This window comes from Sander lucioperca, chromosome 7 (assembly GCF_008315115.2).
Source record: "Sander lucioperca isolate FBNREF2018 chromosome 7, SLUC_FBN_1.2, whole genome shotgun sequence".
Classification (NCBI taxonomy): domain Eukaryota; kingdom Metazoa; phylum Chordata; class Actinopteri; order Perciformes; family Percidae; genus Sander; species Sander lucioperca.
The window spans coordinates 42,168,914-42,189,002 of record NC_050179.1 but is presented as its reverse complement, the minus strand read 5'-3'; the positions used below and the strand labels follow the sequence as shown (position 1 = coordinate 42,189,002).

The 20,089-nt window shown below is 41.0% G+C and overlaps 1 protein-coding gene and 1 long non-coding RNA gene across 2 annotated transcripts; both read left to right on the top strand.

Annotated features, from left to right (window-relative positions):
• Positions 1–8,903: 8,903 nt before the first annotated feature.
• LOC118495479 lies at positions 8,904–9,545 on the top strand. Its single transcript, XR_004897918.1, has 2 exons — positions 8,904–9,258; positions 9,364–9,545. It is a non-coding gene; the product is annotated as an uncharacterized LOC118495479 (long non-coding RNA).
• A 1,821-nt stretch (positions 9,546–11,366) lies between these two features.
• LOC116048665 (NADH-cytochrome b5 reductase 2) lies at positions 11,367–19,901 on the top strand. The gene is made up of 9 exons (XM_031297848.2): positions 11,367–11,524; positions 11,819–11,962; positions 13,301–13,373; positions 15,340–15,446; positions 16,332–16,461; positions 16,648–16,731; positions 17,375–17,460; positions 17,576–17,675; positions 19,234–19,901. The coding sequence occupies exons 1-9, from the start codon at positions 11,510–11,512 to the stop codon at positions 19,404–19,406; spliced, it is 912 nt and encodes a 303-aa protein (XP_031153708.1). The 5' UTR covers positions 11,367–11,509; the 3' UTR covers positions 19,407–19,901.
• Positions 19,902–20,089: the final 188 nt, after the last annotated feature.

The following is a 20,089-nucleotide window of genomic DNA, read 5'->3' as shown; positions in this document are numbered from 1 at the left end:
TTAAATTTGAATTCTATTTTCTTTTGATCATAATTTCTTTTTTTTCTCCAAATTAGCTCAGCTACTTCACACGTTTTTCAATATATTTATTCCCTTGCAGCTGCAAATGGATATACCCCTGATTGGAAATCATATATATCATATATCAACGTGCATATATCATAATCGTATATTTTATGGCTTTACATCTGTTTAACAAAACCGGTATCTCCTCTCAAAACACTTCAAAAACATGCTTTTATATATGTTATATATTTTTTCCCACTGTTTAGCATTTATAAAATGAGATATAACACACTACAATATAGTTATAAGCAGATATAAGTGTTTATTAATGTATTTGTCAACAATTATAACTGCTTATGTGGGCAACCTAACCCATAAGTGGAGGTTGGAGGAGTATTTGTAGGTATTTGAGATTCAACAATTCAACAGTTTTGCTTTGTCTGTACATGTTTAACAAATTATAGAGTATATGTGTCACGTCTGCCCCGCTCTTGTGTTTTTTGTGTGTTTGGACTCCCTGTTTTATTTTAACGTTTTTCTGTTCCCCTTAGTGTTCCTTGTTTTTTACTTCCTGTCTTTTGGTTTTCCCGCCTTTGTTATTGTCTGTCTTTCACCTGTTCACCAGTCCTTGTGTCAAGTTTCTTTGTTTTAGTTGGTTTCATGTTTTCTGCTTGTTTTCATGGACTTCCTGTTAGTGTTCGTTACCCTGTGTATATAGTCTCTGTGTTTCCCTTGTCCTTTGTTGGATTATTATGTTATGTTTCTGGTCGGTGTGTCTTTGTTCTTGTCGTTCCTCCCTGTATCAGTTTGTGTCTAGCTCTGGATTTCCCTGGTTTTTGTTCTACCTTGTTTGGTTTGGATTCCTTTTGTCATTTCTACACTGGATTAGTTTTTGCCTGCTCATCTCAGGACTCCCTTTGTTGTTAAGTATTTTGTTTTGTTGGTCTAATAAATCCACTACTCGAACTTACTCCTGCCTGCCTGCCTGCCTGCCTGCTCTCTGCATTTGGGTCCAATCTCCAGTGCCGTTCCCTGTCAATATGTGACAATTCATAAACATACCTTCATATTCTCCGAATAATCTCAGCTACTACTCACCTATGTTAAATGTTAAACAGTCTATATAGAAATCTTTAACAAACAATTAGTATGCCAGTGTGCATTTGACTTCTGAGGAAACTTACTACAGACAGCTAGATATTAAGATAAGTACTTACTTTGCTTGGGTTCTGCTGCTTTTTCTACTTCTGCTGTGTGTTTGCTGGATTTGCTGTGTTTTTTTGGCAATAATTTAGTGGTTTACTTAAAGTGATTGAAACTGCTTAGTTTCAATCTAGCTAAGTGTTTAGTGTGTAGTTGGGAGTGTAGTTTTAACGACTGTGCAGGTGCTTTGTTGACTGATTAGCTGGGTGGGGCCTCCTCACCTGCAGCCAACACCAATCACCTCCTTGTATTTAATATTGGCATTTGCGTGAAGCGGCAGCTTCAGCGGCAGACTCATCGGATCAAGACTCGGAGGACAAAGACAAAGGAGTCTACGCGGGAGGCTAAGTGGGAAGTTAAGTGGGCTTGATATCTTCTTGATATCTAATACCTTACTTACACCGCTCGGTGTCTTTATCCGGAAATGTGCTGCTTCTCCATTCCTGTCCGCGTATCCTGTCGGAGATACTACAAACCTCGCATAACTTCGCCACATTTCCGCAATCCGACCTCTCTTACCTACCCCACCCGCTCCACACACACCCATCACCTTGTCGCAGGTGGCCTGTGGAACTGCCAGTCTGCCACTCGCAAGACTGAGTTCATCTCTGGCTTTACCAGCCTGCAATCCCTTGACTTCCTTGCTCTCACTGAGACCTGGATTACACCGACTAACACATCCACCCCTGCTACTGTCTCTTCTGCCTACTCTTTCACCCACACACCCAGACCTACTGGTAGAGGCGGGGGTACAGGCCTACTCATTAACCCCAAGTGGAGATTTTCTCTCTACCCACTGCCACAGTTCACTCCACTCTCTTTTGAACTTCATGCTGTTACCATAATGCATCCAGTACTGCAACTAGTCATTGTTATCTACCGCCCACCAGGTCCTCTGGGAGAGTTTTTGGAGGAGCTGGATGTCCTTCTTTCAAACGTCCCTGAAACTGGCCCTCCGTTGATACTTCTGGGCAACTTCAACATCCAGACAGAGAAGTCAGCTGCCTTTCTACACCTTCTCTCTTCTTTTGCCCTCTCACTTTCTCCTTCCCCATCCACTCACAAAGCTGGCAACCACCTAGATCTCATATTCACCAGAAACTGCTCTACAACCAATCTCACTGTTACTCCACTCCATACCTCAGACCATTTCTTCATCTCTTACTCTCTCCCACTCTCCCAAGCTCATAAACATATCTCAAAAGACACTATACCTGTCCACCGTAATATTTGTTCACTCTCGCCTTCTTCTCTGGCGTCATGTACTTTATCAACCCTCCCTCCATCTGACTCTTTCTTACTCATGCCTTCCAATGCTGCCACAGACACTCTCCTCTCTACTCTATCCTCCTCTCTTGACTCTCTCTGCCCTCTTACTTCATGGCAGGCTCGCAAGTCCTCCCCAGCTCCGTGGTTATCTGACTCAGTGCGTGCTGAAAGAGCAACTATACTAAACACCCAGATGATCTGCTTACCTATCAATCTCTTCTTTCCTCCTTCACTGCCTCTATTTCAGCAGCAAAAAGCTCTTTTTATCAAACCAAAATTGAATCTTCTTTCTCCAACCCCAACAAACTTTAACCTCTCTAACCTCCTAGATTCCCCCAGTCCACCTCCTCCCTCGTCCCTCTTACCAACCCACTTTGTCAACTACTTTGTAAGAAAGATAGATGACATACTCTCTTCATTCTCCACCACACTTCCTGAAATCACCTTACCTTACATCACATCCAGTACTCTTTCCTCTTTCACCCTTCTATCTCCAAATCAAATTCTTACTTTGATTACCTCCGCCCACGCCCAACCACCTGCCCCCTTGATCCTATCCCTTCTCACCTTCTCCAGTCTATTGTTCCTGACCTTCTTCCTTTCCTCACCCATCTCATCAATGTCTCCTTGTCAACTGGCTGTTTCCCTGATGCCCTCAAAGAGGCAAGAGTGAACCCACTACTCAAAAAACCAACACTCGACTCGTCTGAAGTAAATAACTACAGACCCGTCTCCCTTCTTCCGTTTCTTTCCAAAACTCTTGAGCGTGCCATTTATAATCAACTCTCTACCTATCTCCATCAGAACAACCTTCTTGATCCCCACCAGTCTGGCTTCAAGGCTGGCCACTCAACAGAAACTACCCTCCCTGCTGTCACTTAGCAGCTTCACATCGCTAGAGCAGCCTCTCTCTCCTCCATTGTCATCCTTCTGGACCTTTCTGCTGCATTTGACACAGTGAACCACCTGATCCTCATGGCGACACTCCAGGATCTGTGTGTCTCAGGCTCTGCACTCTGTTTGCTCAAATCTCGTCCCCTTCTAACGCAGAAGGTGGCTCAGGTTCTGGTTCAAGCTCTAGTCATCTCACGTCTAGACTACTGCAACTCCCTCCTGATTGGCCTGCCTGCATGTGCCGTCCGGCCCCTGCAGCTCATTCAGAACGCAGCAGCTCGACTTGTCTTCAACCTCCCCAAGTTCTCTCACTCTACACCGCTCCTCCGCTCTCTTCACTGGTTACCAATTGCTGCCCGCATCCGCTTCAAGACACTAGTACTTGCATACAGGGCCAAGAACGGAGCAGCCCGGCATACATCCAGGACATGGTCAAACCCTATATCCCAACCCGCCCAGTTCCGCTCTGCATCAGCCAACCTGCTTGCACAGCGAGGGAGAACTAATCACTCAATCCCGACTGTTTGCTGTCCTGGCTCCTAAATGGTGGAATGAGCTCCCTATTGACATCAGGATGGCCGAAAACCTACACATCTTCCGCCAAAGGCTGAAAACACATCTGTTCCGACTACACCTCAGATAATGAAGGAAAAAAAAAAAATAGTAATACAAATTGTGTATATATATATATCTCTCTCTTGATACTGCACTTTTCATATGGCTCTTTGTAGCATTACCTATTTAGAGCTAATGTACTTGCACTTACTACTTGTTGTCTGGAGTTTGCACCTTCAACGTTGAACGCACTTAATTGTAAGTCGCTTTGGATAAAAGCGTCAACTAAATGTCATGTAATAATGTAATAATTTTCTTTCTTTGTTGAAAACTCTAATGCTTTACTAATGTTGAACAATGTGTATAGCCGTGGCCGTGTCTCAGCAGATTTCCCAGTGTTTCCCTGTTTCCACCTTCCCTTTGTTTACAGAGCTCCCCTGCCAAATTAAACAAACAATTAATAAATCATTAAATCAATCGTTGTTGAACATTCTAATGTTGTAACAATAAAGTTACAAGTTAATCTTCTCATTCAACAGACAAGTACAGCGCCCATGTGCCTGTTTGGAACGGGCCGATTGCTTGGCCTGTGGTATTGCTGCTTGTAGCATTCTCCAGAACCAAATTGTACTCCAAAATTATTTACAGACAGACCCCAAACCACTTAATATGCAACTCCACTGTATAGCCCACTACAGTATACTTCTACATCAGAGGAAGAGAACGTTGCAGTTACAATCAAAATGTGGAGTAATCAGACAGTTGCCTCATGGACTCATGGCGGTGCGTAACCCATCCGGCCCGTTATAAGAGCCATCAGCAAAAAGCTGCGTTAATCAACCACCAGAACTGGACCGAGTACGGAGATGGACTCACACTTGACTCACAGAGACGCAGTCAGCCGGCACTGGTGTGTGTGTGTGTGTGTGTGTGTGTGTGTGTGTGTGTGGGGAAGGCAATGTAAATAAAGAGTTTTTGTTGATATCGCCATAGTCAGCATTTAATGACGCTGGACTTGTCATTATTATCGTTAAAGGGGCGTTATGCAGTTTTGGCAATTCCTTCGCTGTTTTCTCGCTTTTTGCTCGCAGGTTTCTCTATAGAGCTCCCCCTACAGCTTCGGAATAGATATTTGGCAGCTCCTATGTTTACTTGTGTCTGACTCCTCGCTCGGTCAGTCTGCCATTTCCTCTTTCTCTGTTCCTCCGACAATGCTTTCCTAGCTTTCTGCATCTTTTTTGCCAGCTCAGCCATGACGACAGTGTGAAAAACTCCATCGCTACCTTGCTAGCTAGCCAGTTCCTGTATGTGTGCAGTGCCGTGAAGCAATTCGTTACATCGCGAGACCTGATATCACGCGATACTTCCTGATGCTGAGGCCGGTGGTTCGCCAGCCGAAAGTTGCAAGGGTGTTTTTTTCCGCTCACAGGCACTAGGGGGGAGCGAGATGACCACCATTCAACCCGAAAAAAAGTCATATAACCATTCCAATGACTCCAAAGCTGTTCGGTTAAGGTATATTAAGCTAAAGAAAAACTGCATAGTTCCCCTTTAATGAATTTAACACTTCAGCAGAGGTGTTCATTTCCAAACGGGCTTAGTGGCTTGACGGTTAACGTTGCGGTATGGATTTAATTCCGGGGGTATTTTGCCGACGGTAATGCTATTAGTTAGTAGCACATTTCATTAACACAAGGTGAGTCTGATGAAAACTGCTGTCTTCGCCCAGTCAGCTCGAATATTTTAACTACGTTAACTACTTCACTGAATCACCCTCTACAGACTGAATGGGTTTCTTAGGAGTCACCCTATAATGTGGCCTAATGACCTTGCATAGATGGAAGTCTACACCATATCACTTAATCCTGAACAAAATTGATTTCTCTTTATCAGATGTTGAACATTGCAATGGGGGGTGATTTATTGACATTTCCGCACCAAATAGAACAGCATATGAAAAGCATGAGAGATACAGGGGTGCAGGGACAAGGCAGGGAAATTGTGGAGGAGACAGGACTGAGGAAGAGACACAGGAAAGGACATTCACAGGTGCTACCCAGTATGAACACAATCCTATGTTGCTGACCAGACCCCCTAAACATCAACAAATAATTAATGAATGTAGACACTGGTGTGCTGCAATGTACATGGGGGCATCAAAGAAATAACGTGCACAAACGTCCACCAAGTTCCAGGTTCGATAGTGGAAATGGGCCTATAAAAAAAAAACAACCTTTTTCTGTGTGAACCTTTTAAAGGTGCACTATGAGTTCCTGCATGGTTTCAGCGCTATTTCATTTTTGTCTCAAATTTTAGGCCTCTCTCCTTGATCCGCTAGCTGCCTGCCCCCTGAATACACTGTGAAAAAGCCGGGTCTCGGGAAACAACACAGGGGTTGCAAACTTCAAACAAACACTAGGGGCACAGGCTGTGCACCTAAATACAACAATCCACTCCAGCCAATCACCGACAAGATGGTTGAGGGAGGGGGTGGGGGTTAGACAAGCCCCCAGGAAGAGCGCCGAGTCTAAAAGCCACCATGGGCTTAGCGGATAACAGTGGTACTGCACCCCATGGCCCAGAAAGACTTTTCACATAGACTTTGCATGGCGAAAGAAACGTCTATATTTCAGCGGATAATTTGTTTCTGGGTATATCAACTTACCAGCCCGAACACTGAAAGGGTCCTTGTTTAAAACGTTACGTTTTTAACATTTTTAACATTCACTAGAAGCGAATCCAGAATTATTAAATTTGGCATGATGAACGCGCATAGTGGACGCGAGCAGAGCCGCGGGACTCCGCCCGCCCGCTCACATGACTGTTCTCCCGAGCTCATGTAGCTAGCTGTAATAATGGATATAGCTAATGATTGTAATTCACCATGTGTTCTATGAATACGTCCATGGTATTATCTTATGAAGTCATGATACATCCCAGGGATGTATGTATGTAGCTGCTGTAAAGCCTGTTAGCTACGTGGATGTAACGTCATTAGCGTTTCCCAAACTGGCGGGCTATCGGCTAGCTAGCTAGTTGTTAACATCAGAGGTAGCTAGCATGGCTGTATTAAGATCTATACATAACTAGCTATATGCCTACATAACGTTACTACAGACATAGTGATTACATCGCCTTGGTTCTCTCTTATAATACATCCGAGGGCTGTATGCTGTAAAGCTTGTAACGTGGATGAGAGCTGAAGCCATGGATGAGCTCTGTTCACGAAACTGCAGGCTAACAGCTAGCTAGCGCTAGTTAATAGGTAGCTAGCTAGTAGCACAACATAATTATTAAATCTCCTTGGTTGTCTAGCTAAATACTTCTATCGTTTATTTAGCTAAGCATGTAAACGATCGGGAACAACGAAAACAATGTTTAACGTTAGTGAATATTTTAGACAATGAAAACGGCGAGTTCATGAGTTCGCCAGTAAGAGACACGACAGAGAAGCTCATGAACGCGCATGTTGATACCGGTTGCTACGACAACGCAAACAAATTGTTGCTAGTGTGCATGCCCATCGTGAGCCAACCAGCGTTATGGGCCAACAATGCGGAAGAGCCGAGCTCCATATTTGCTTTATGCGCTTTTGAGCACTCTCATTGGAACGTACGGGGCTTCCCGCCGAACACTGTATCTACATCCATGGGGTTAGACAGTTAGTCAGTTAGTCATGACAGTTACAGAAACATGGGGGGAGGGGCAAGCTTGCTCTGTTTTGTTTGAAATTTACTTGGAACGTCAAGAGAAGTGACCATGCAGGAACTCATAATGCACCTTTAAGAACCTTTCAACAACAATAGGATAATGGTGGTGGGAATGAAGTGGTGGTCTCAACTTAAATTAAATACAATAAAAAAAAATACAATTCTGATATGTTTGTGTGTGTGTGTGTGTGTGGGGGGGGGGGGGGGGGTTTGTAACTAAAAATGAAAATATGAACATTAAACTTTAACTAACTACAACTAACCTGAAGAATGAAGGTGTGTGTGTGTGTGTGTGTGTGTGTGTGTGTGTGTTGGGATAGTGGGAGGGGGTGCCTCAACATAATGACAACAATATGAACGTTTTCTATACTACAATATTACAATTACGTCAACATTACGATACTACAATATGAACCTTTTCTACAATATACTATACCACTACACTACAATACATCATCATTACTATACCACTACACTACAATTACATCATCATTACACTATACTACCAACTACAGCTACAGAATGAGGGTGGTGTGTTTGTAGGGGGTTGGAGGAGGAGGAGGATGAAGGACGTCAGCATCAAGGTACAACTGTAGAGATAAAGAAAGGAAGAGGTGTTAGGGGAAATACAACAGAACTCTGTGCTCTCTAGGAGCCTGATGACTGGTGTACATACAGTTTATTATTTTCAAAAATGCGTGTTAGTTTGGCAACAGGTCTTTAGCCACACTGTTTCTGCAGGTACATTTCATGTGCATTATTCATCTTTACAATGACTAGTAGCAGAATTTGAAGATTCTAATGTAATACTGACCTTCTATTAAGTTCTCACATCTGTTGTGACCCAGGCATTTCAGCAATGGTGTCATTGAAGAGGCTGCCAGCAGAGGCAAAAGACAGAATTTATTGCCAAAATAAATCGCCTTTTTGATGTCCAGAACTCTAGGTAATTCTAAAACAAAAAAACAACTTAACTTCTTAACTACCCTACTTGCAGTCTCCCAGTCTCTGAATTTACCATGAATTAACATATTATTTACTCCTTTATTAGGTCTGCCAAGGATTCAAACCCCTGGAGACGACCCCTTGGTACAGGAAGCCAGGAGAAGGAGAACTTCCTTGTTGACTGCATAAGTTGTGTGGCAGGCTGGCAGTTCAGGTCAGTCAATAAGAAAAGCCTAAGTGAACAACCAAGCTTCAGCAAATGACATTTGTTAATAGCATTTATTTTCCCTACTCTAACTGTTGCGTTGGAAATCCCTAACCTAATCAAAATCATAAACAGCTTACTTTCTCCCCCTTTTTTTGTGGGTAGAATCTCTGCTCCTTGATCCAGGGCAAAGGTGGGCACAAGTACAACCCCAGTGCGCGGGAGTTCACTGCTGCTCTCAGGGGACTGAGTGTGTCAAACATCCTATCTGCCCTCTCTTCGGTCACATCTAATTGTGAGGTGGATGATGGAGTCACACTTCTGACTTCCTCATCTGATGGGGCGACTCCCTCGACCTCAGCAACAACAGGTCCACTGACGCTTCTGACCACCTCATTGGCCCTGCCACCATCTACAACTGCAATAGAACCAATGGATGTAGAACTGGTGTCAGACATTGTGGAAGACAAGGTTATCTGCACTACACAAAACAGCACAAAGACACACATCTACAGTCATAAGTCACATAACACATTATCATACGCAATGTAACATTGTATTTCTCTTACTTTGTAGACTGTTGGTGATTGCATCCAGGAGGAGGGCCTGACCCTCTTTTATGTTGCTGGCTGGGTAATCCGGCTCCTTCAGCAGGAGGAAACAGTGAGGGCATGTCCTCACTGTGAAGTCCTGCTGTTGGGTCCAACACATCAAGACCACAGCTACACTGCAAGCAAAGAGCACCCTTTCCTGGCGGCCAAAAAGTGTACACCAGCGACAACCTGATGAGGCCGTCAGAGGAGTTCTTTGCATGCATCCAGTTGTTGGAGGAGGAACATTGACACCTTCTGGCCTCACACCAACATCCCCAACAATTTGGAGATGACTCTAGGGAGGCTGGGGGCTTTCAGTAGCCTCCTCAGCACCCATTCTAAACATGCCAGCCTCCTAGAGTCAATCTCAATTAAAAAAATTGTCATGTGCAGGCTTGGGTCTGAAATAAGAGTGAGGAACAGGGCTTTGACCTATAAAGAAAACAAAATAACAGCTGACAACGTTTCGGTAATGGTCTGTAGATTTATTTGACACTTGCTATTATAATATTTTGCACCTATAATACATTTGTAATATTATCCAACCCCTGTGTGCGGTCTCTTCTTTTTCCACACTTTTCACTCACTAATCTTCAGTAGCTGGATTTGATTATTTATATATATATATATATATATATATATATATATATATATATATATATATATGTGTGTGTGTATATATATATATATATATATATATATATATATATATATATATATGTGTGTATATATGTGTATGTATATGTGTGTGAATATTTCGGCGTGGTCTTTAAAACATTAGCAAACCAAAACTCTTTCTAGCACGTGTATTGACGGGGAGAGCCTAACCTAAAAAATCTAACACCCAGCAGTGTGTATTTTCTTTGCCTCCCCTTTCAAATGCAACATTCAAATTACTAGACAAAAAATTATATCCTGAGAAAAGTGGATTTTGAGGGCTATAGCTCCATAGACCTCCATTCATTCTGCACTTGCCCGTGAGCTCCCTCATATGGAACCAGAGTGGAACTGCAACCAGTTCAGAAGCCAGAAGTTTTCCAAGAGTGGAAGTTCTTCCCTTATTAGACATTCTCTGGTGTCAACAGTCTGCTGCGTGCTGTGACGGCAGTTTTTTTCTCAACCTTTATTGTTTGGCCGTTTCATTTTATTCACAGTTTTTTAATTTCCAATATCCAATGCTGTCAAATTTGCTCCAAATGCTCCAAAATCCAAACCCCAAGTTCATTGGGTACCCAGGAAACCAAGTGTGAAGTAGATTGGATGAATGGTTCATGAGATATTTCAAAGACAGACCACACACACACACAAACATACAGAGGCTTCCTGATTTATTAGATAGATGTTAAAAAAAATTTCCAGCTGACTACACTCAAACCCTTTATTGATTTTAACTCTATATAATCTACTTACTAAACAAACCACAAGTAGACTATTTATTGCCTTGTCCATCTATTACATTCATACACCTTAGCTTTTAGCCCAGAATTTCAACCACATATATGTGAACATGAAGTTGATTATCACTTGCATAAGTAAAGTGAGAACTAGTTGAGAGTCTACAAATTCAGCTTCATATATATACATATATATATATCCTAAAAAGGGTTTGATAATGGTCTGTAATTGTTGATTGCTGAGGCATCCAGGTTCGGCTTTTTTAAAAGAGGTTTAATATTGCTGTCTTTAAGGCCCTAGGAAAAAGGCCAGATTGAAGAGAACTGTTGACATTTTTTAATGTAAGTACTTTTTAATTATTCTCTGTAAAGAATAAAACATCTTCTTTCAGTGATTTTTTTATGTAATCTCTGTGTCTCTCCTCCCCTCTCTCAGTGGTGTGATTTTAAGGCCTTGCTCTTCATTGCCTGAGCACCACCACTGTACTATGTGTCATGGTAAGATCTGTCTTCCTATTGGTGCTTTGGACCTTGTGTCACCCTTCCCCCAGTGTAGACGTGTGTGTGTGTGTGTGTGTGTGTCTCTCTCTCTCTCTCTCTCTCTCTCACACACACACACACACACACACACACACACACACACACACACAGACAGAGAGAGAATTGAGACTTTGTGTGTGGACTCTGGTCTGTCAGGCTGTGTGAGGAGAAGAAACTCTGGCACATGTTCAAACTATGGATCTGAGCTTGGTGAGAATAAACTTTTCCTTCATTTACCTTTTTAATTATTCCACTCTTTCTATCTTTTTAGGTGCCTGAAAGCTGCTTTCATTCTTGCATAACTGCTGAATCTATTTTTTCTGCTCAACATTTATATTTCCATATTTTATGTTGAATAACTACTGTAGTGTAACTCATTGATAAACCATGTTAATATGGCAACATTAAAATGAACAAGGATTGGAAACTTTAATACAAAACTAGAACATGACTGTTAGTTTTGTGCACTGTATGTCTCCACAATATGTGATCTTTGTCTTGCAGACAATCCCGGTGGTGGCCACTGTTTCTGTGGTGGTAGTGACTGTGCTGTACTTCCTCCTGGGAGGCTCTGCAGGACAGAAGAAGCTGCCTGTCACTCTACAGGATACCATGGTCAAATATTCCCTTCCCCTTATAGACAAACAGGTAGACTGCACACAGACACAAACATTTAACCAAGAATCAGTACTTCTTATCCTTGCAGGCACTTTCAAACTTGATTATACAGTAACTTTATATTCACATACACCTGTTAGAACAATGTTTATCATTCCATACAACCTTCATTTGTTACCGGTGTACTAACCATCATGAACTAACGAAAAACCCACTAATGTTCATCTAGTTCAAGGGTTGGTTCACTAACACGCATTTTCTTACTTTCCTCCAGTGGTATCTAGCCATGCAAAATGTTTTGGATTTTTAATTTTTGAATCAAGCTTTTGAGGTATCAGTCTGAGACTTCTGGCTGGTGGAGGTGAATTGAGTTTGATTGTGAAGCTCACAGCATTGACACAAAAAAATAATTAGCATCTCTTTCCAGAAAATGTTAATCTGGATGATCCACAGAACACATTGTCATACATTTTCATTGTAACTACTTTCTGTCCCTTTGAAAACTAGAAACAGTAAGGCAAGTGAGAAAATATGTTTGTTTTTTTCTAGTGTTTGTTGTCTTTTATTTATTTATTTTTATTTTTGGGGGGGCATTTCTGCCTTTATTGGATAGGGAAGCTGAGATATGAAAGGGGAGAGAGAGGGGGGAAGACATGCAGGAAAACCATTACAGGTCGGATTCGAACCCTAGAGCTTCTGCGTCGAGGAATAGACTTCTACATATGTGCGCCCGCTCTACCAACTGCGCTAACTGGCCACATTTGTTGTCCTCTCCACTTTGAAGTTAGTTTGATATTATTTTATTTATAAGTCTCAGGGATTGACCCCTATTTTAAGCAATAAAGAAAGTAAGACATCTTTTTCTTAAACATAGTTTAGTAGCCTACTATTCTTTCTGGCATAATTTCATTATTTTCAATTTAATAATTTCCTGAATTGTGTATCACCATAGTCCCTATAAATGTATGTAGAAATGCAGGAAATGGGATTAAAATCAAAAACATGGGGTGGCCTCTAGCTCACCCAGTAAGAGCGTTCGCCCCACGTTGCCTGAGTCCCGCAGTGGGCTGGGTTTGAGTCCGACCTGCGGCCCTTTGCTGTGTGTCATCCCCCCTCTCTTTCCCCCTTTCGTGTCTATCCACTGTCACTATAATAAAGGGAAAAGCCCCAAAAAAATAATAAAATAATTGTTTTGTGTCCCCCTCACTTCTCAAACCAAAAGTTACACCCTTGGTTAAATATACTGTAAATATCCTAAAGACCCACCTAGTCTCAAATTGAAGTCCCAGAACATTTATTTTACAAGCTGTGAGGATATTGTGCTATGTCTTTGTTTGTTTTTTCTAACCTGTGTGTGTCCTTGTACAGGAAATCAGCCATGACACAAAGAAATTTCGGTTTGGCCTTCCATCTGCAACTCATATCCTTGGACTGCCAGTCGGTACTGAAACTGCCCTCTTTTCTTGTTTTCTCTTCTGTTCTCTCCTCAGATAAGATTCTTCACAACTATAAAGGTTTTCTGCCAATGATTTAAGATGTTTTAAAGCATCTTGAGAAGTAAGCTTTTACACATTCATATATGAGCAGCAGTTGCATTCTTTGTACCTCTTCTGAACTCCAGCACTTCAGGCCTTACACGTGCTGAGTGTTGACTCGTCTTGATCTTTGATTCTTGAAATATGGCCATACATGATAACACAAGATCAGCAGCATCAGAGTCTCAATAAAGGATCTCTCAATAATGTAATATTATAATACTAAATGATTCAGATGCAGATGAATGAAGTGCAACACATCAAATGATACTAGGTGAAATTGGGTAAAAGGTGAGATATGGAGCAATAAAAAGTAACAATTTCTAAATATAGCATATATGCTGGTGTATTAGTGATTCATTACAGTCCCAAATTGCAATAAAATAGTTGAATAAACACGTGAAACAATCACTGGGGGGGGGTGAAAGAAGTAGTTAAAAGAGCTTACATACAGCTTATTTCCATCACAGTCCAAATACTTCTCTCATGCTCAGGGGTGGAATATAATTAAGTACATTTACTTAAGTATTAAGTAATTAGAGGTACTTGTACTTTTATTATTTCTATCTTCTATCTTCTGTCTTCTGCAACTTTATACTTCCACTCCACTACAAGTTAGAGGCAAATACTGTACTTTTAACTCAACTACATTTGTCTGACAGCTTTAGTTGCTTTTCAGATGACCATTTTTCATCCCCTTCCTGTCCAGTGAAAACCATGTATCTCCAGATGTGTTGATGTTGAATGTTTGTGATTAACTGAAGAATGAAGTGTTCCTTTATGTGTTGAGAAAATTCTCCTCCTTCTTAAGCTAAAAAAAATGTCTCTTAGATCAGCTGGAAAATGCATCGTCACAAAGCTGAAAACGGCGGAATTTCTGACACCATGAAAAGTTGACTTTATAGAGCTAGTGGTTCTCACAGGACAGGGACACTACAAACATATGATGATCTGATGCATTGCTGTAGATTAAACTACCCAACAGTATATAAAGGAGTCAAAATGAGCACAACCTTAAACATAAGTAAACTGCAACATACAAATGAATGCAGCAGTAATATTAATTCAGAAAGATATAATAGCTAAACATGAACGAACATTTTACTGCACAATGAATGAGTACTTTTGCTTTTAATACTTAAAGTAATCACACATGCACACAGGATCCTGAATATCCTTCACACATACTGTACTCTTCAATGAAAATGAACCAGTGGGTGCAAAAGCAACCGCCTTAAGCTTTCATTTGTCCCCACATCGATAGCACTACTGAACAAACAACCAGTCCAGTCCTCATCACTATAATACTGTGCTGGCCTTAACCAATGTAACCTGTGTATGTTTACTCACCATGTGCAATTTCTTTTATTCGCAATTTGCATTCTTTATTTGGGCAATTCCCGTACTATGCACACCTTATTTTAGTATGGGGCACCTGCAATACTTTACTATATCAGGGCCTGTTCAATATCCTCTCAACTAGTGGATTATCTTTATTTTTATTTTTTTCTTGTCTTAAAGTACATTGTTGTCTTGTCATATATTGTCATGTACTGTACTGTCTGTTGATAACTAATGCATGTGTTTGTATGCAGCAGACAAATTTCCTACGGGACAATAACGTTTATCTTATCTTATCTTAAAGAACATTCTGCTAATAATACTTACATACGTTTACTTAAGTAAGATTTTGAATGCAGGACATTTACTCGTAGTGGATTATTTTCACAGTGTGGTATTAGTACTTCAACTTAAGTAACGGATCGGAATACTTTTTCCACCACTGCTCATGCTTCATTTTTCCCATCCTCTTATTCCCTCAAATCCACCACCTCACTCCCTGCTTGTCCTCCCCTCTGTTCTTTGCACCAGGTCAGCATGTGTACCTGTCAGCCAAGGTAAACGGAAGTCTGGTGGTCAGAGCCTACACTCCAGTATCCAGTGATGAGGATCAGGGATGTGTCGACCTTGTGGTCAAGGTGCTGTTTTTAACATTACTGATATAGGGCACGGACGTCATTGTTGGCCTATAAGTGCAGAGGGTTTTGTGTGGGTTATTTGGGTTGAAAGATTGAAGGTATTTAAGGAATTCCAAGACAAAACTAAGTGTCATGCTACAATAGAATAAATACCGGCTAGAGTTTTAAAGTTAGCGACTAGCTGGTGAACCTAAGGGTAGTGGTGGCCTAAAGGTTAAAAGAAGCGTGCTTGTGACTGGGAGGTCGTCGGTTCAATCCGACAGGATAAAATCTGGGTGGGCAAAGTGAAAGAGTGGCGCTTGTCCCTCCCTCATTACTACCACTTAGGTGACCTTGAGCAAAGCCCTTGTTGTACTCACATCCATCCATGGTTGTACTGGGCAGCTTCCAGGTATGAATGTGTGAATGTGACAGGTCGTTGTTGCAAATGAGAATTTGTTTTCAATCGAGTTACCTGGATAAATAAAGGTAAAATTAAAAACATAGTGGAGCATTTAGCAGCTAAAGAGACCAAAACAGAGCTAAAAGGAGAGTGAATAATGGATGGACTTACATTGGCTAGAACACATGACTCCAAATGAATGTTGCTCCTTATCTGCATAATGTGTGAATAAGCAATTGTTTGCTAACATGTTAGCAGTGACACCTTTATGAGTTGATAATAAGCCAACTTAATGTTCACAAAAGAATCAATAAATGGAGGTTTAAGCGGATGGTTTTAACAAAAGTTACCCACACTCAGGACCCTTACTATTGTCTTGTTAGCAGGACAAACTATTGGCTATGCTAACAATGCTAAGAGGTGATTTTTTTTTAATGCCCCGTAGAGGCAATGATGAGCCAAAAACAGTTAAAATTTGTTGTGTCCTTTTGTTGTAACTCAAGGTGTACTACAAGAACTGCCACCCCTCCTTCCCAGAGGGAGGGAAGATGTCTCAGTACCTGGACAACATGGCTATTGGAGATAGCATTGACTTCAGAGGACCCAATGGACTGCTCGTGTATCAGGGAAATGGTACGGTGTGTGTGCATAAAGAAAAGAAAGAAAGATAAAGAATAAAAGAATAATGAAAACACTTAATTTTTGTTAAGCTGCTGCCACCAGCAGATGTCACTGTGGTACAATATAAGACTGTCAAAGCAACTTGGGCTGCAAAACACATAGGCCTACTAATGCTGAATCTTACGCTCTCCTGGTCAGGTCAGTTTTCCATCCGACCAGACAAGAAGTCAGAGCCGAAAGTTCGAAAGTTTAAGCAAGTTGGAATGATCGCTGGAGGAACAGGTGCACTAAGATTTCTATAAACTCTCAATCATTCTAATGTACATAAATTCACATATTTCATTGAACATCACAGGCTCAGCAGGCTGAAATCTCTGCAGAATGAAATATTCTTCTTTTTGAGGGAGACATAAAGTGATTTCCTAAGTGTGCTCACTAATATTAATAATTTGCATCATACAGTATTAGCTGTTAAAACTGGATTGTATATGTGTGTAGAACATTCAGGCATAGTTGTATATAGAATTTACACCTAAATTGGCGGAAGCTTATTGGACTGTAATGGCTGATTCATGGACGTTCGTCCCGGTGTATTGGTCAGAATGTATTTGACAGGACCTCAGTATTCATTCGCTGCACTTTATTGACTTAAGTTAAAGGCACAGTAATGAACCCGTCACTTTTCCACAATAGGGAACTTAGTTCAAGTAGATTCGTAAACCCGTGGTTCTATAAACAGAACATGGACGCTTAAGGAATGTAATTTAACTTCCAAGACAATTTGAGGATATCACTTTTGCAGCCTCACTGTTGACAATATCATTTTATTGAAAATTTAGAAGTTATTTGTATACCTTCCCATAGTACCCTCAGTTAGACACAAAGCATCCTCTGAGACTAATTTCACTGACTTTTACCATCACAGGCATCACTCCTATGCTGCAGTTGATCCACAGCATCACAGCAGACCCCACTGATAGCACCAAGTGCTCCCTCATATTTGCCAACCAGGTCCGCTATGTGTGGTATATTGTTTTGGGAAATCTTCTTCTCATTGTTAAAAAGTATTACTGTTCATAAATGGAAAATACTCAAAAAAAAATCTCTTTTTCTTACTCCCTCTCAGACTGAGAAAGACATCCTTCTGAGGGAGGAGCTGGAAGAGGTAAAGAAGAACTACCCTGATAAAGTGAAGCTGTGGTTCACACTGGACAAACCTCCGATGGGTAAGGCAGCATTTCTTGTGGTCGGTCTGGCTGGTGGGGCCCTACTCAATATAAACTGTCCTGTGTTTTAAAAGTGCACTCACAAAGTGAAGCATTTTAACAACCAGAACAGGTGCTGTTCTTTAAACAGATATTGTTCTTATGACCTCTGACCAAAAAAGCAACAGGTATGTGTAATGTGGTCCTAATTTAAAAACAACTAGCACTGCATACATTAACATGAGACATATGCTTAAAAGCTGCACTCATCAATATTTTTAGGCTAACAGCTGATCAAATGACAATGTATAATGTGAAAGGGGTCACTTGATGGGTCGCACAGAAAATGATCACCCAGTTCTCCTCTGTGAAGAACTTTTACCATATTTCAGTTAATTGTTTTGATTTTACGGCCCACTACTTTAATGTTTTAGTTCAGTACCACTGCTCTCATTGATCTCATTCCAGCAGCAGGAATGTAATAAACCCACTGCACACTACCTGCCCAGCACCAAATGACAGACAGACAAAGTTGGCAACTAGCTGGTGAACATAGTGGAGCATTTAGCAGCTAAAGAGCAAGAATATATGTTTCTCAAGAGTAGGTGGAGACAAAACTATGGCTAAAAGGAGAGTAAATATTGGACTTACACTTATCAGGTTGCCAAAAACAGGACTTTAAATAGAAATATCATATTAAAAGGGAGCAAAACATGACATAGTGAGGCACTTAACTTATGCTTGCTTCCCATAATGTGGGATCTGGTGGAAACATTTCCATGACTAATTTTATCATGTTGCCATAAAGGACATACAGTACATGTATTAGTGCAGTGCCAGGCTATATGAATCTGAATAAATCAGCCTCAAAGCCTGGCCCTTTAATTTCACTTCTGGATATTCAGAGTGGGAAACCAAACAAAGGTTCCTCAGCTGGAGAAAATCCCCACAGGCTGAGGAAGAAGATAGTTCCAACAAGGTGTTACAGTGGCTTAGCAAACTTCCTTTGCATAATTCTTTGAGGAAGCAGAAATTATTAATGAGCATAATGTTGTTACGTAATCTCTGTTGTGAGGGCCTTGAATGCCACTCATATTCTGTCTCGTCTTTCATTAGTTCCACACAGAATAGAAACACATTGGTCCTTGATCATTAGTCATTCAAAACAGGTGTTGCTTTTTGTTAGCGGTGTCATTATTTGGTTGCCTTGAGGGGAGAGATGACTATCTGTGGATGAAAGCACAAGTTCAACAAACCTTGTCATGTTTCTTGTTGATAATAGTATCAGTGACCAACAGCTGAAATCTTCCCGTGGAGAAAACAAAAACTAAGCAGATCATTTTAGTACACATTTTTCGTCTTCTCCGGTGAATAAGCCATATTATTAACCACATTATGCCAGCACAGAAGAGGGATGAAGACCAAACAACTGTGTTAAAAAGTGAACTTTTTTAGGAAAAATATGTTTTCATTCTGAATTTTGTCAGCTAAAAAAAAAAGATGTTGAGCTGCAAGTTGTTAAACGTTTCTCTAAAGTTGAAGGTTGATCTTGCTTTCTCTCTCTTGCCTTTTCCTCAAGATTGGAGCTACAGCTCAGGGTTTGTGACCGATGACATGATCAAGGACCACCTTCCTGCTCCATCTACTGATGTCCTTGTTGTCCTGTGCGGTCCTCCACCGATGATCCAGAAAGCCTGTCTGCCAAATCTGGATAAGCTGGGACACAGAACAGAAAACATTTTTGCATACTAGTGTTTTGATTGACTACAAAATGTCTTTATTCCCTGTAATCATCCAGTCATTAAATCAAAAATCACTGTATGAACACCGTTAATGGCCTAATACTATCATGCTTTTCATTTAGGCATGTGTGGTTTTGATGGCAGCGATCCCAGTACAACTGCAAACCTGTACCATGAAGTGGGTACACAATTGGCATCAAAATTAACCAGTATCATCACTATGAACATTTCAATGGACTCAGGTGTCTTCTTTTATATACAATATTTTATTAAACTTCCTATCTGAGGGCACCTGGGTAACTCACCTGGTAGAGTGCGAGCCCATATACAGAGACTCAGTCCTCGATGCAGAGGCTACGGATTCGATTCCCCCCTGCGGCCCTTTGCTGTGTCATGTTGTTGTCAATGTCATTCCCCCTCTCTTTGCCCTTTCATGTCTCAGCTGTCCTCTCACAAATAAAGGCCTAAAATGCCAAAAGAAAAATCTTTAAAAAAAAAAAAAACCTTCCTGTTCTGTGACTACCTTTTGTACAATCAACAGTCACTTTTAACCCTCTGAGGAGAAAACATCCACTGGCAAGTCCAAGTGATGTTTGACAACACTTGTATTCAAAAAGCAGTATTACAAAATTTCATTTCAGACATTTATTTATTAATTTTATTATTACACTTCTTTGTGAACATAAAGACTTT

Coding starts and splice junctions, on each gene's coding strand:
- LOC116048665 (XM_031297848.2), top strand. Junction 16,462..16,647: donor GCTCGTGTATCAGGGAAATG/GTACGGTGTGTG, acceptor TCTCCTGGTCAG/GTCAGTTTTCCATCCGACCA. Junction 17,461..17,575: donor CCCTCATATTTGCCAACCAG/GTCCGCTATGTG, acceptor ACTCCCTCTCAG/ACTGAGAAAGACATCCTTCT.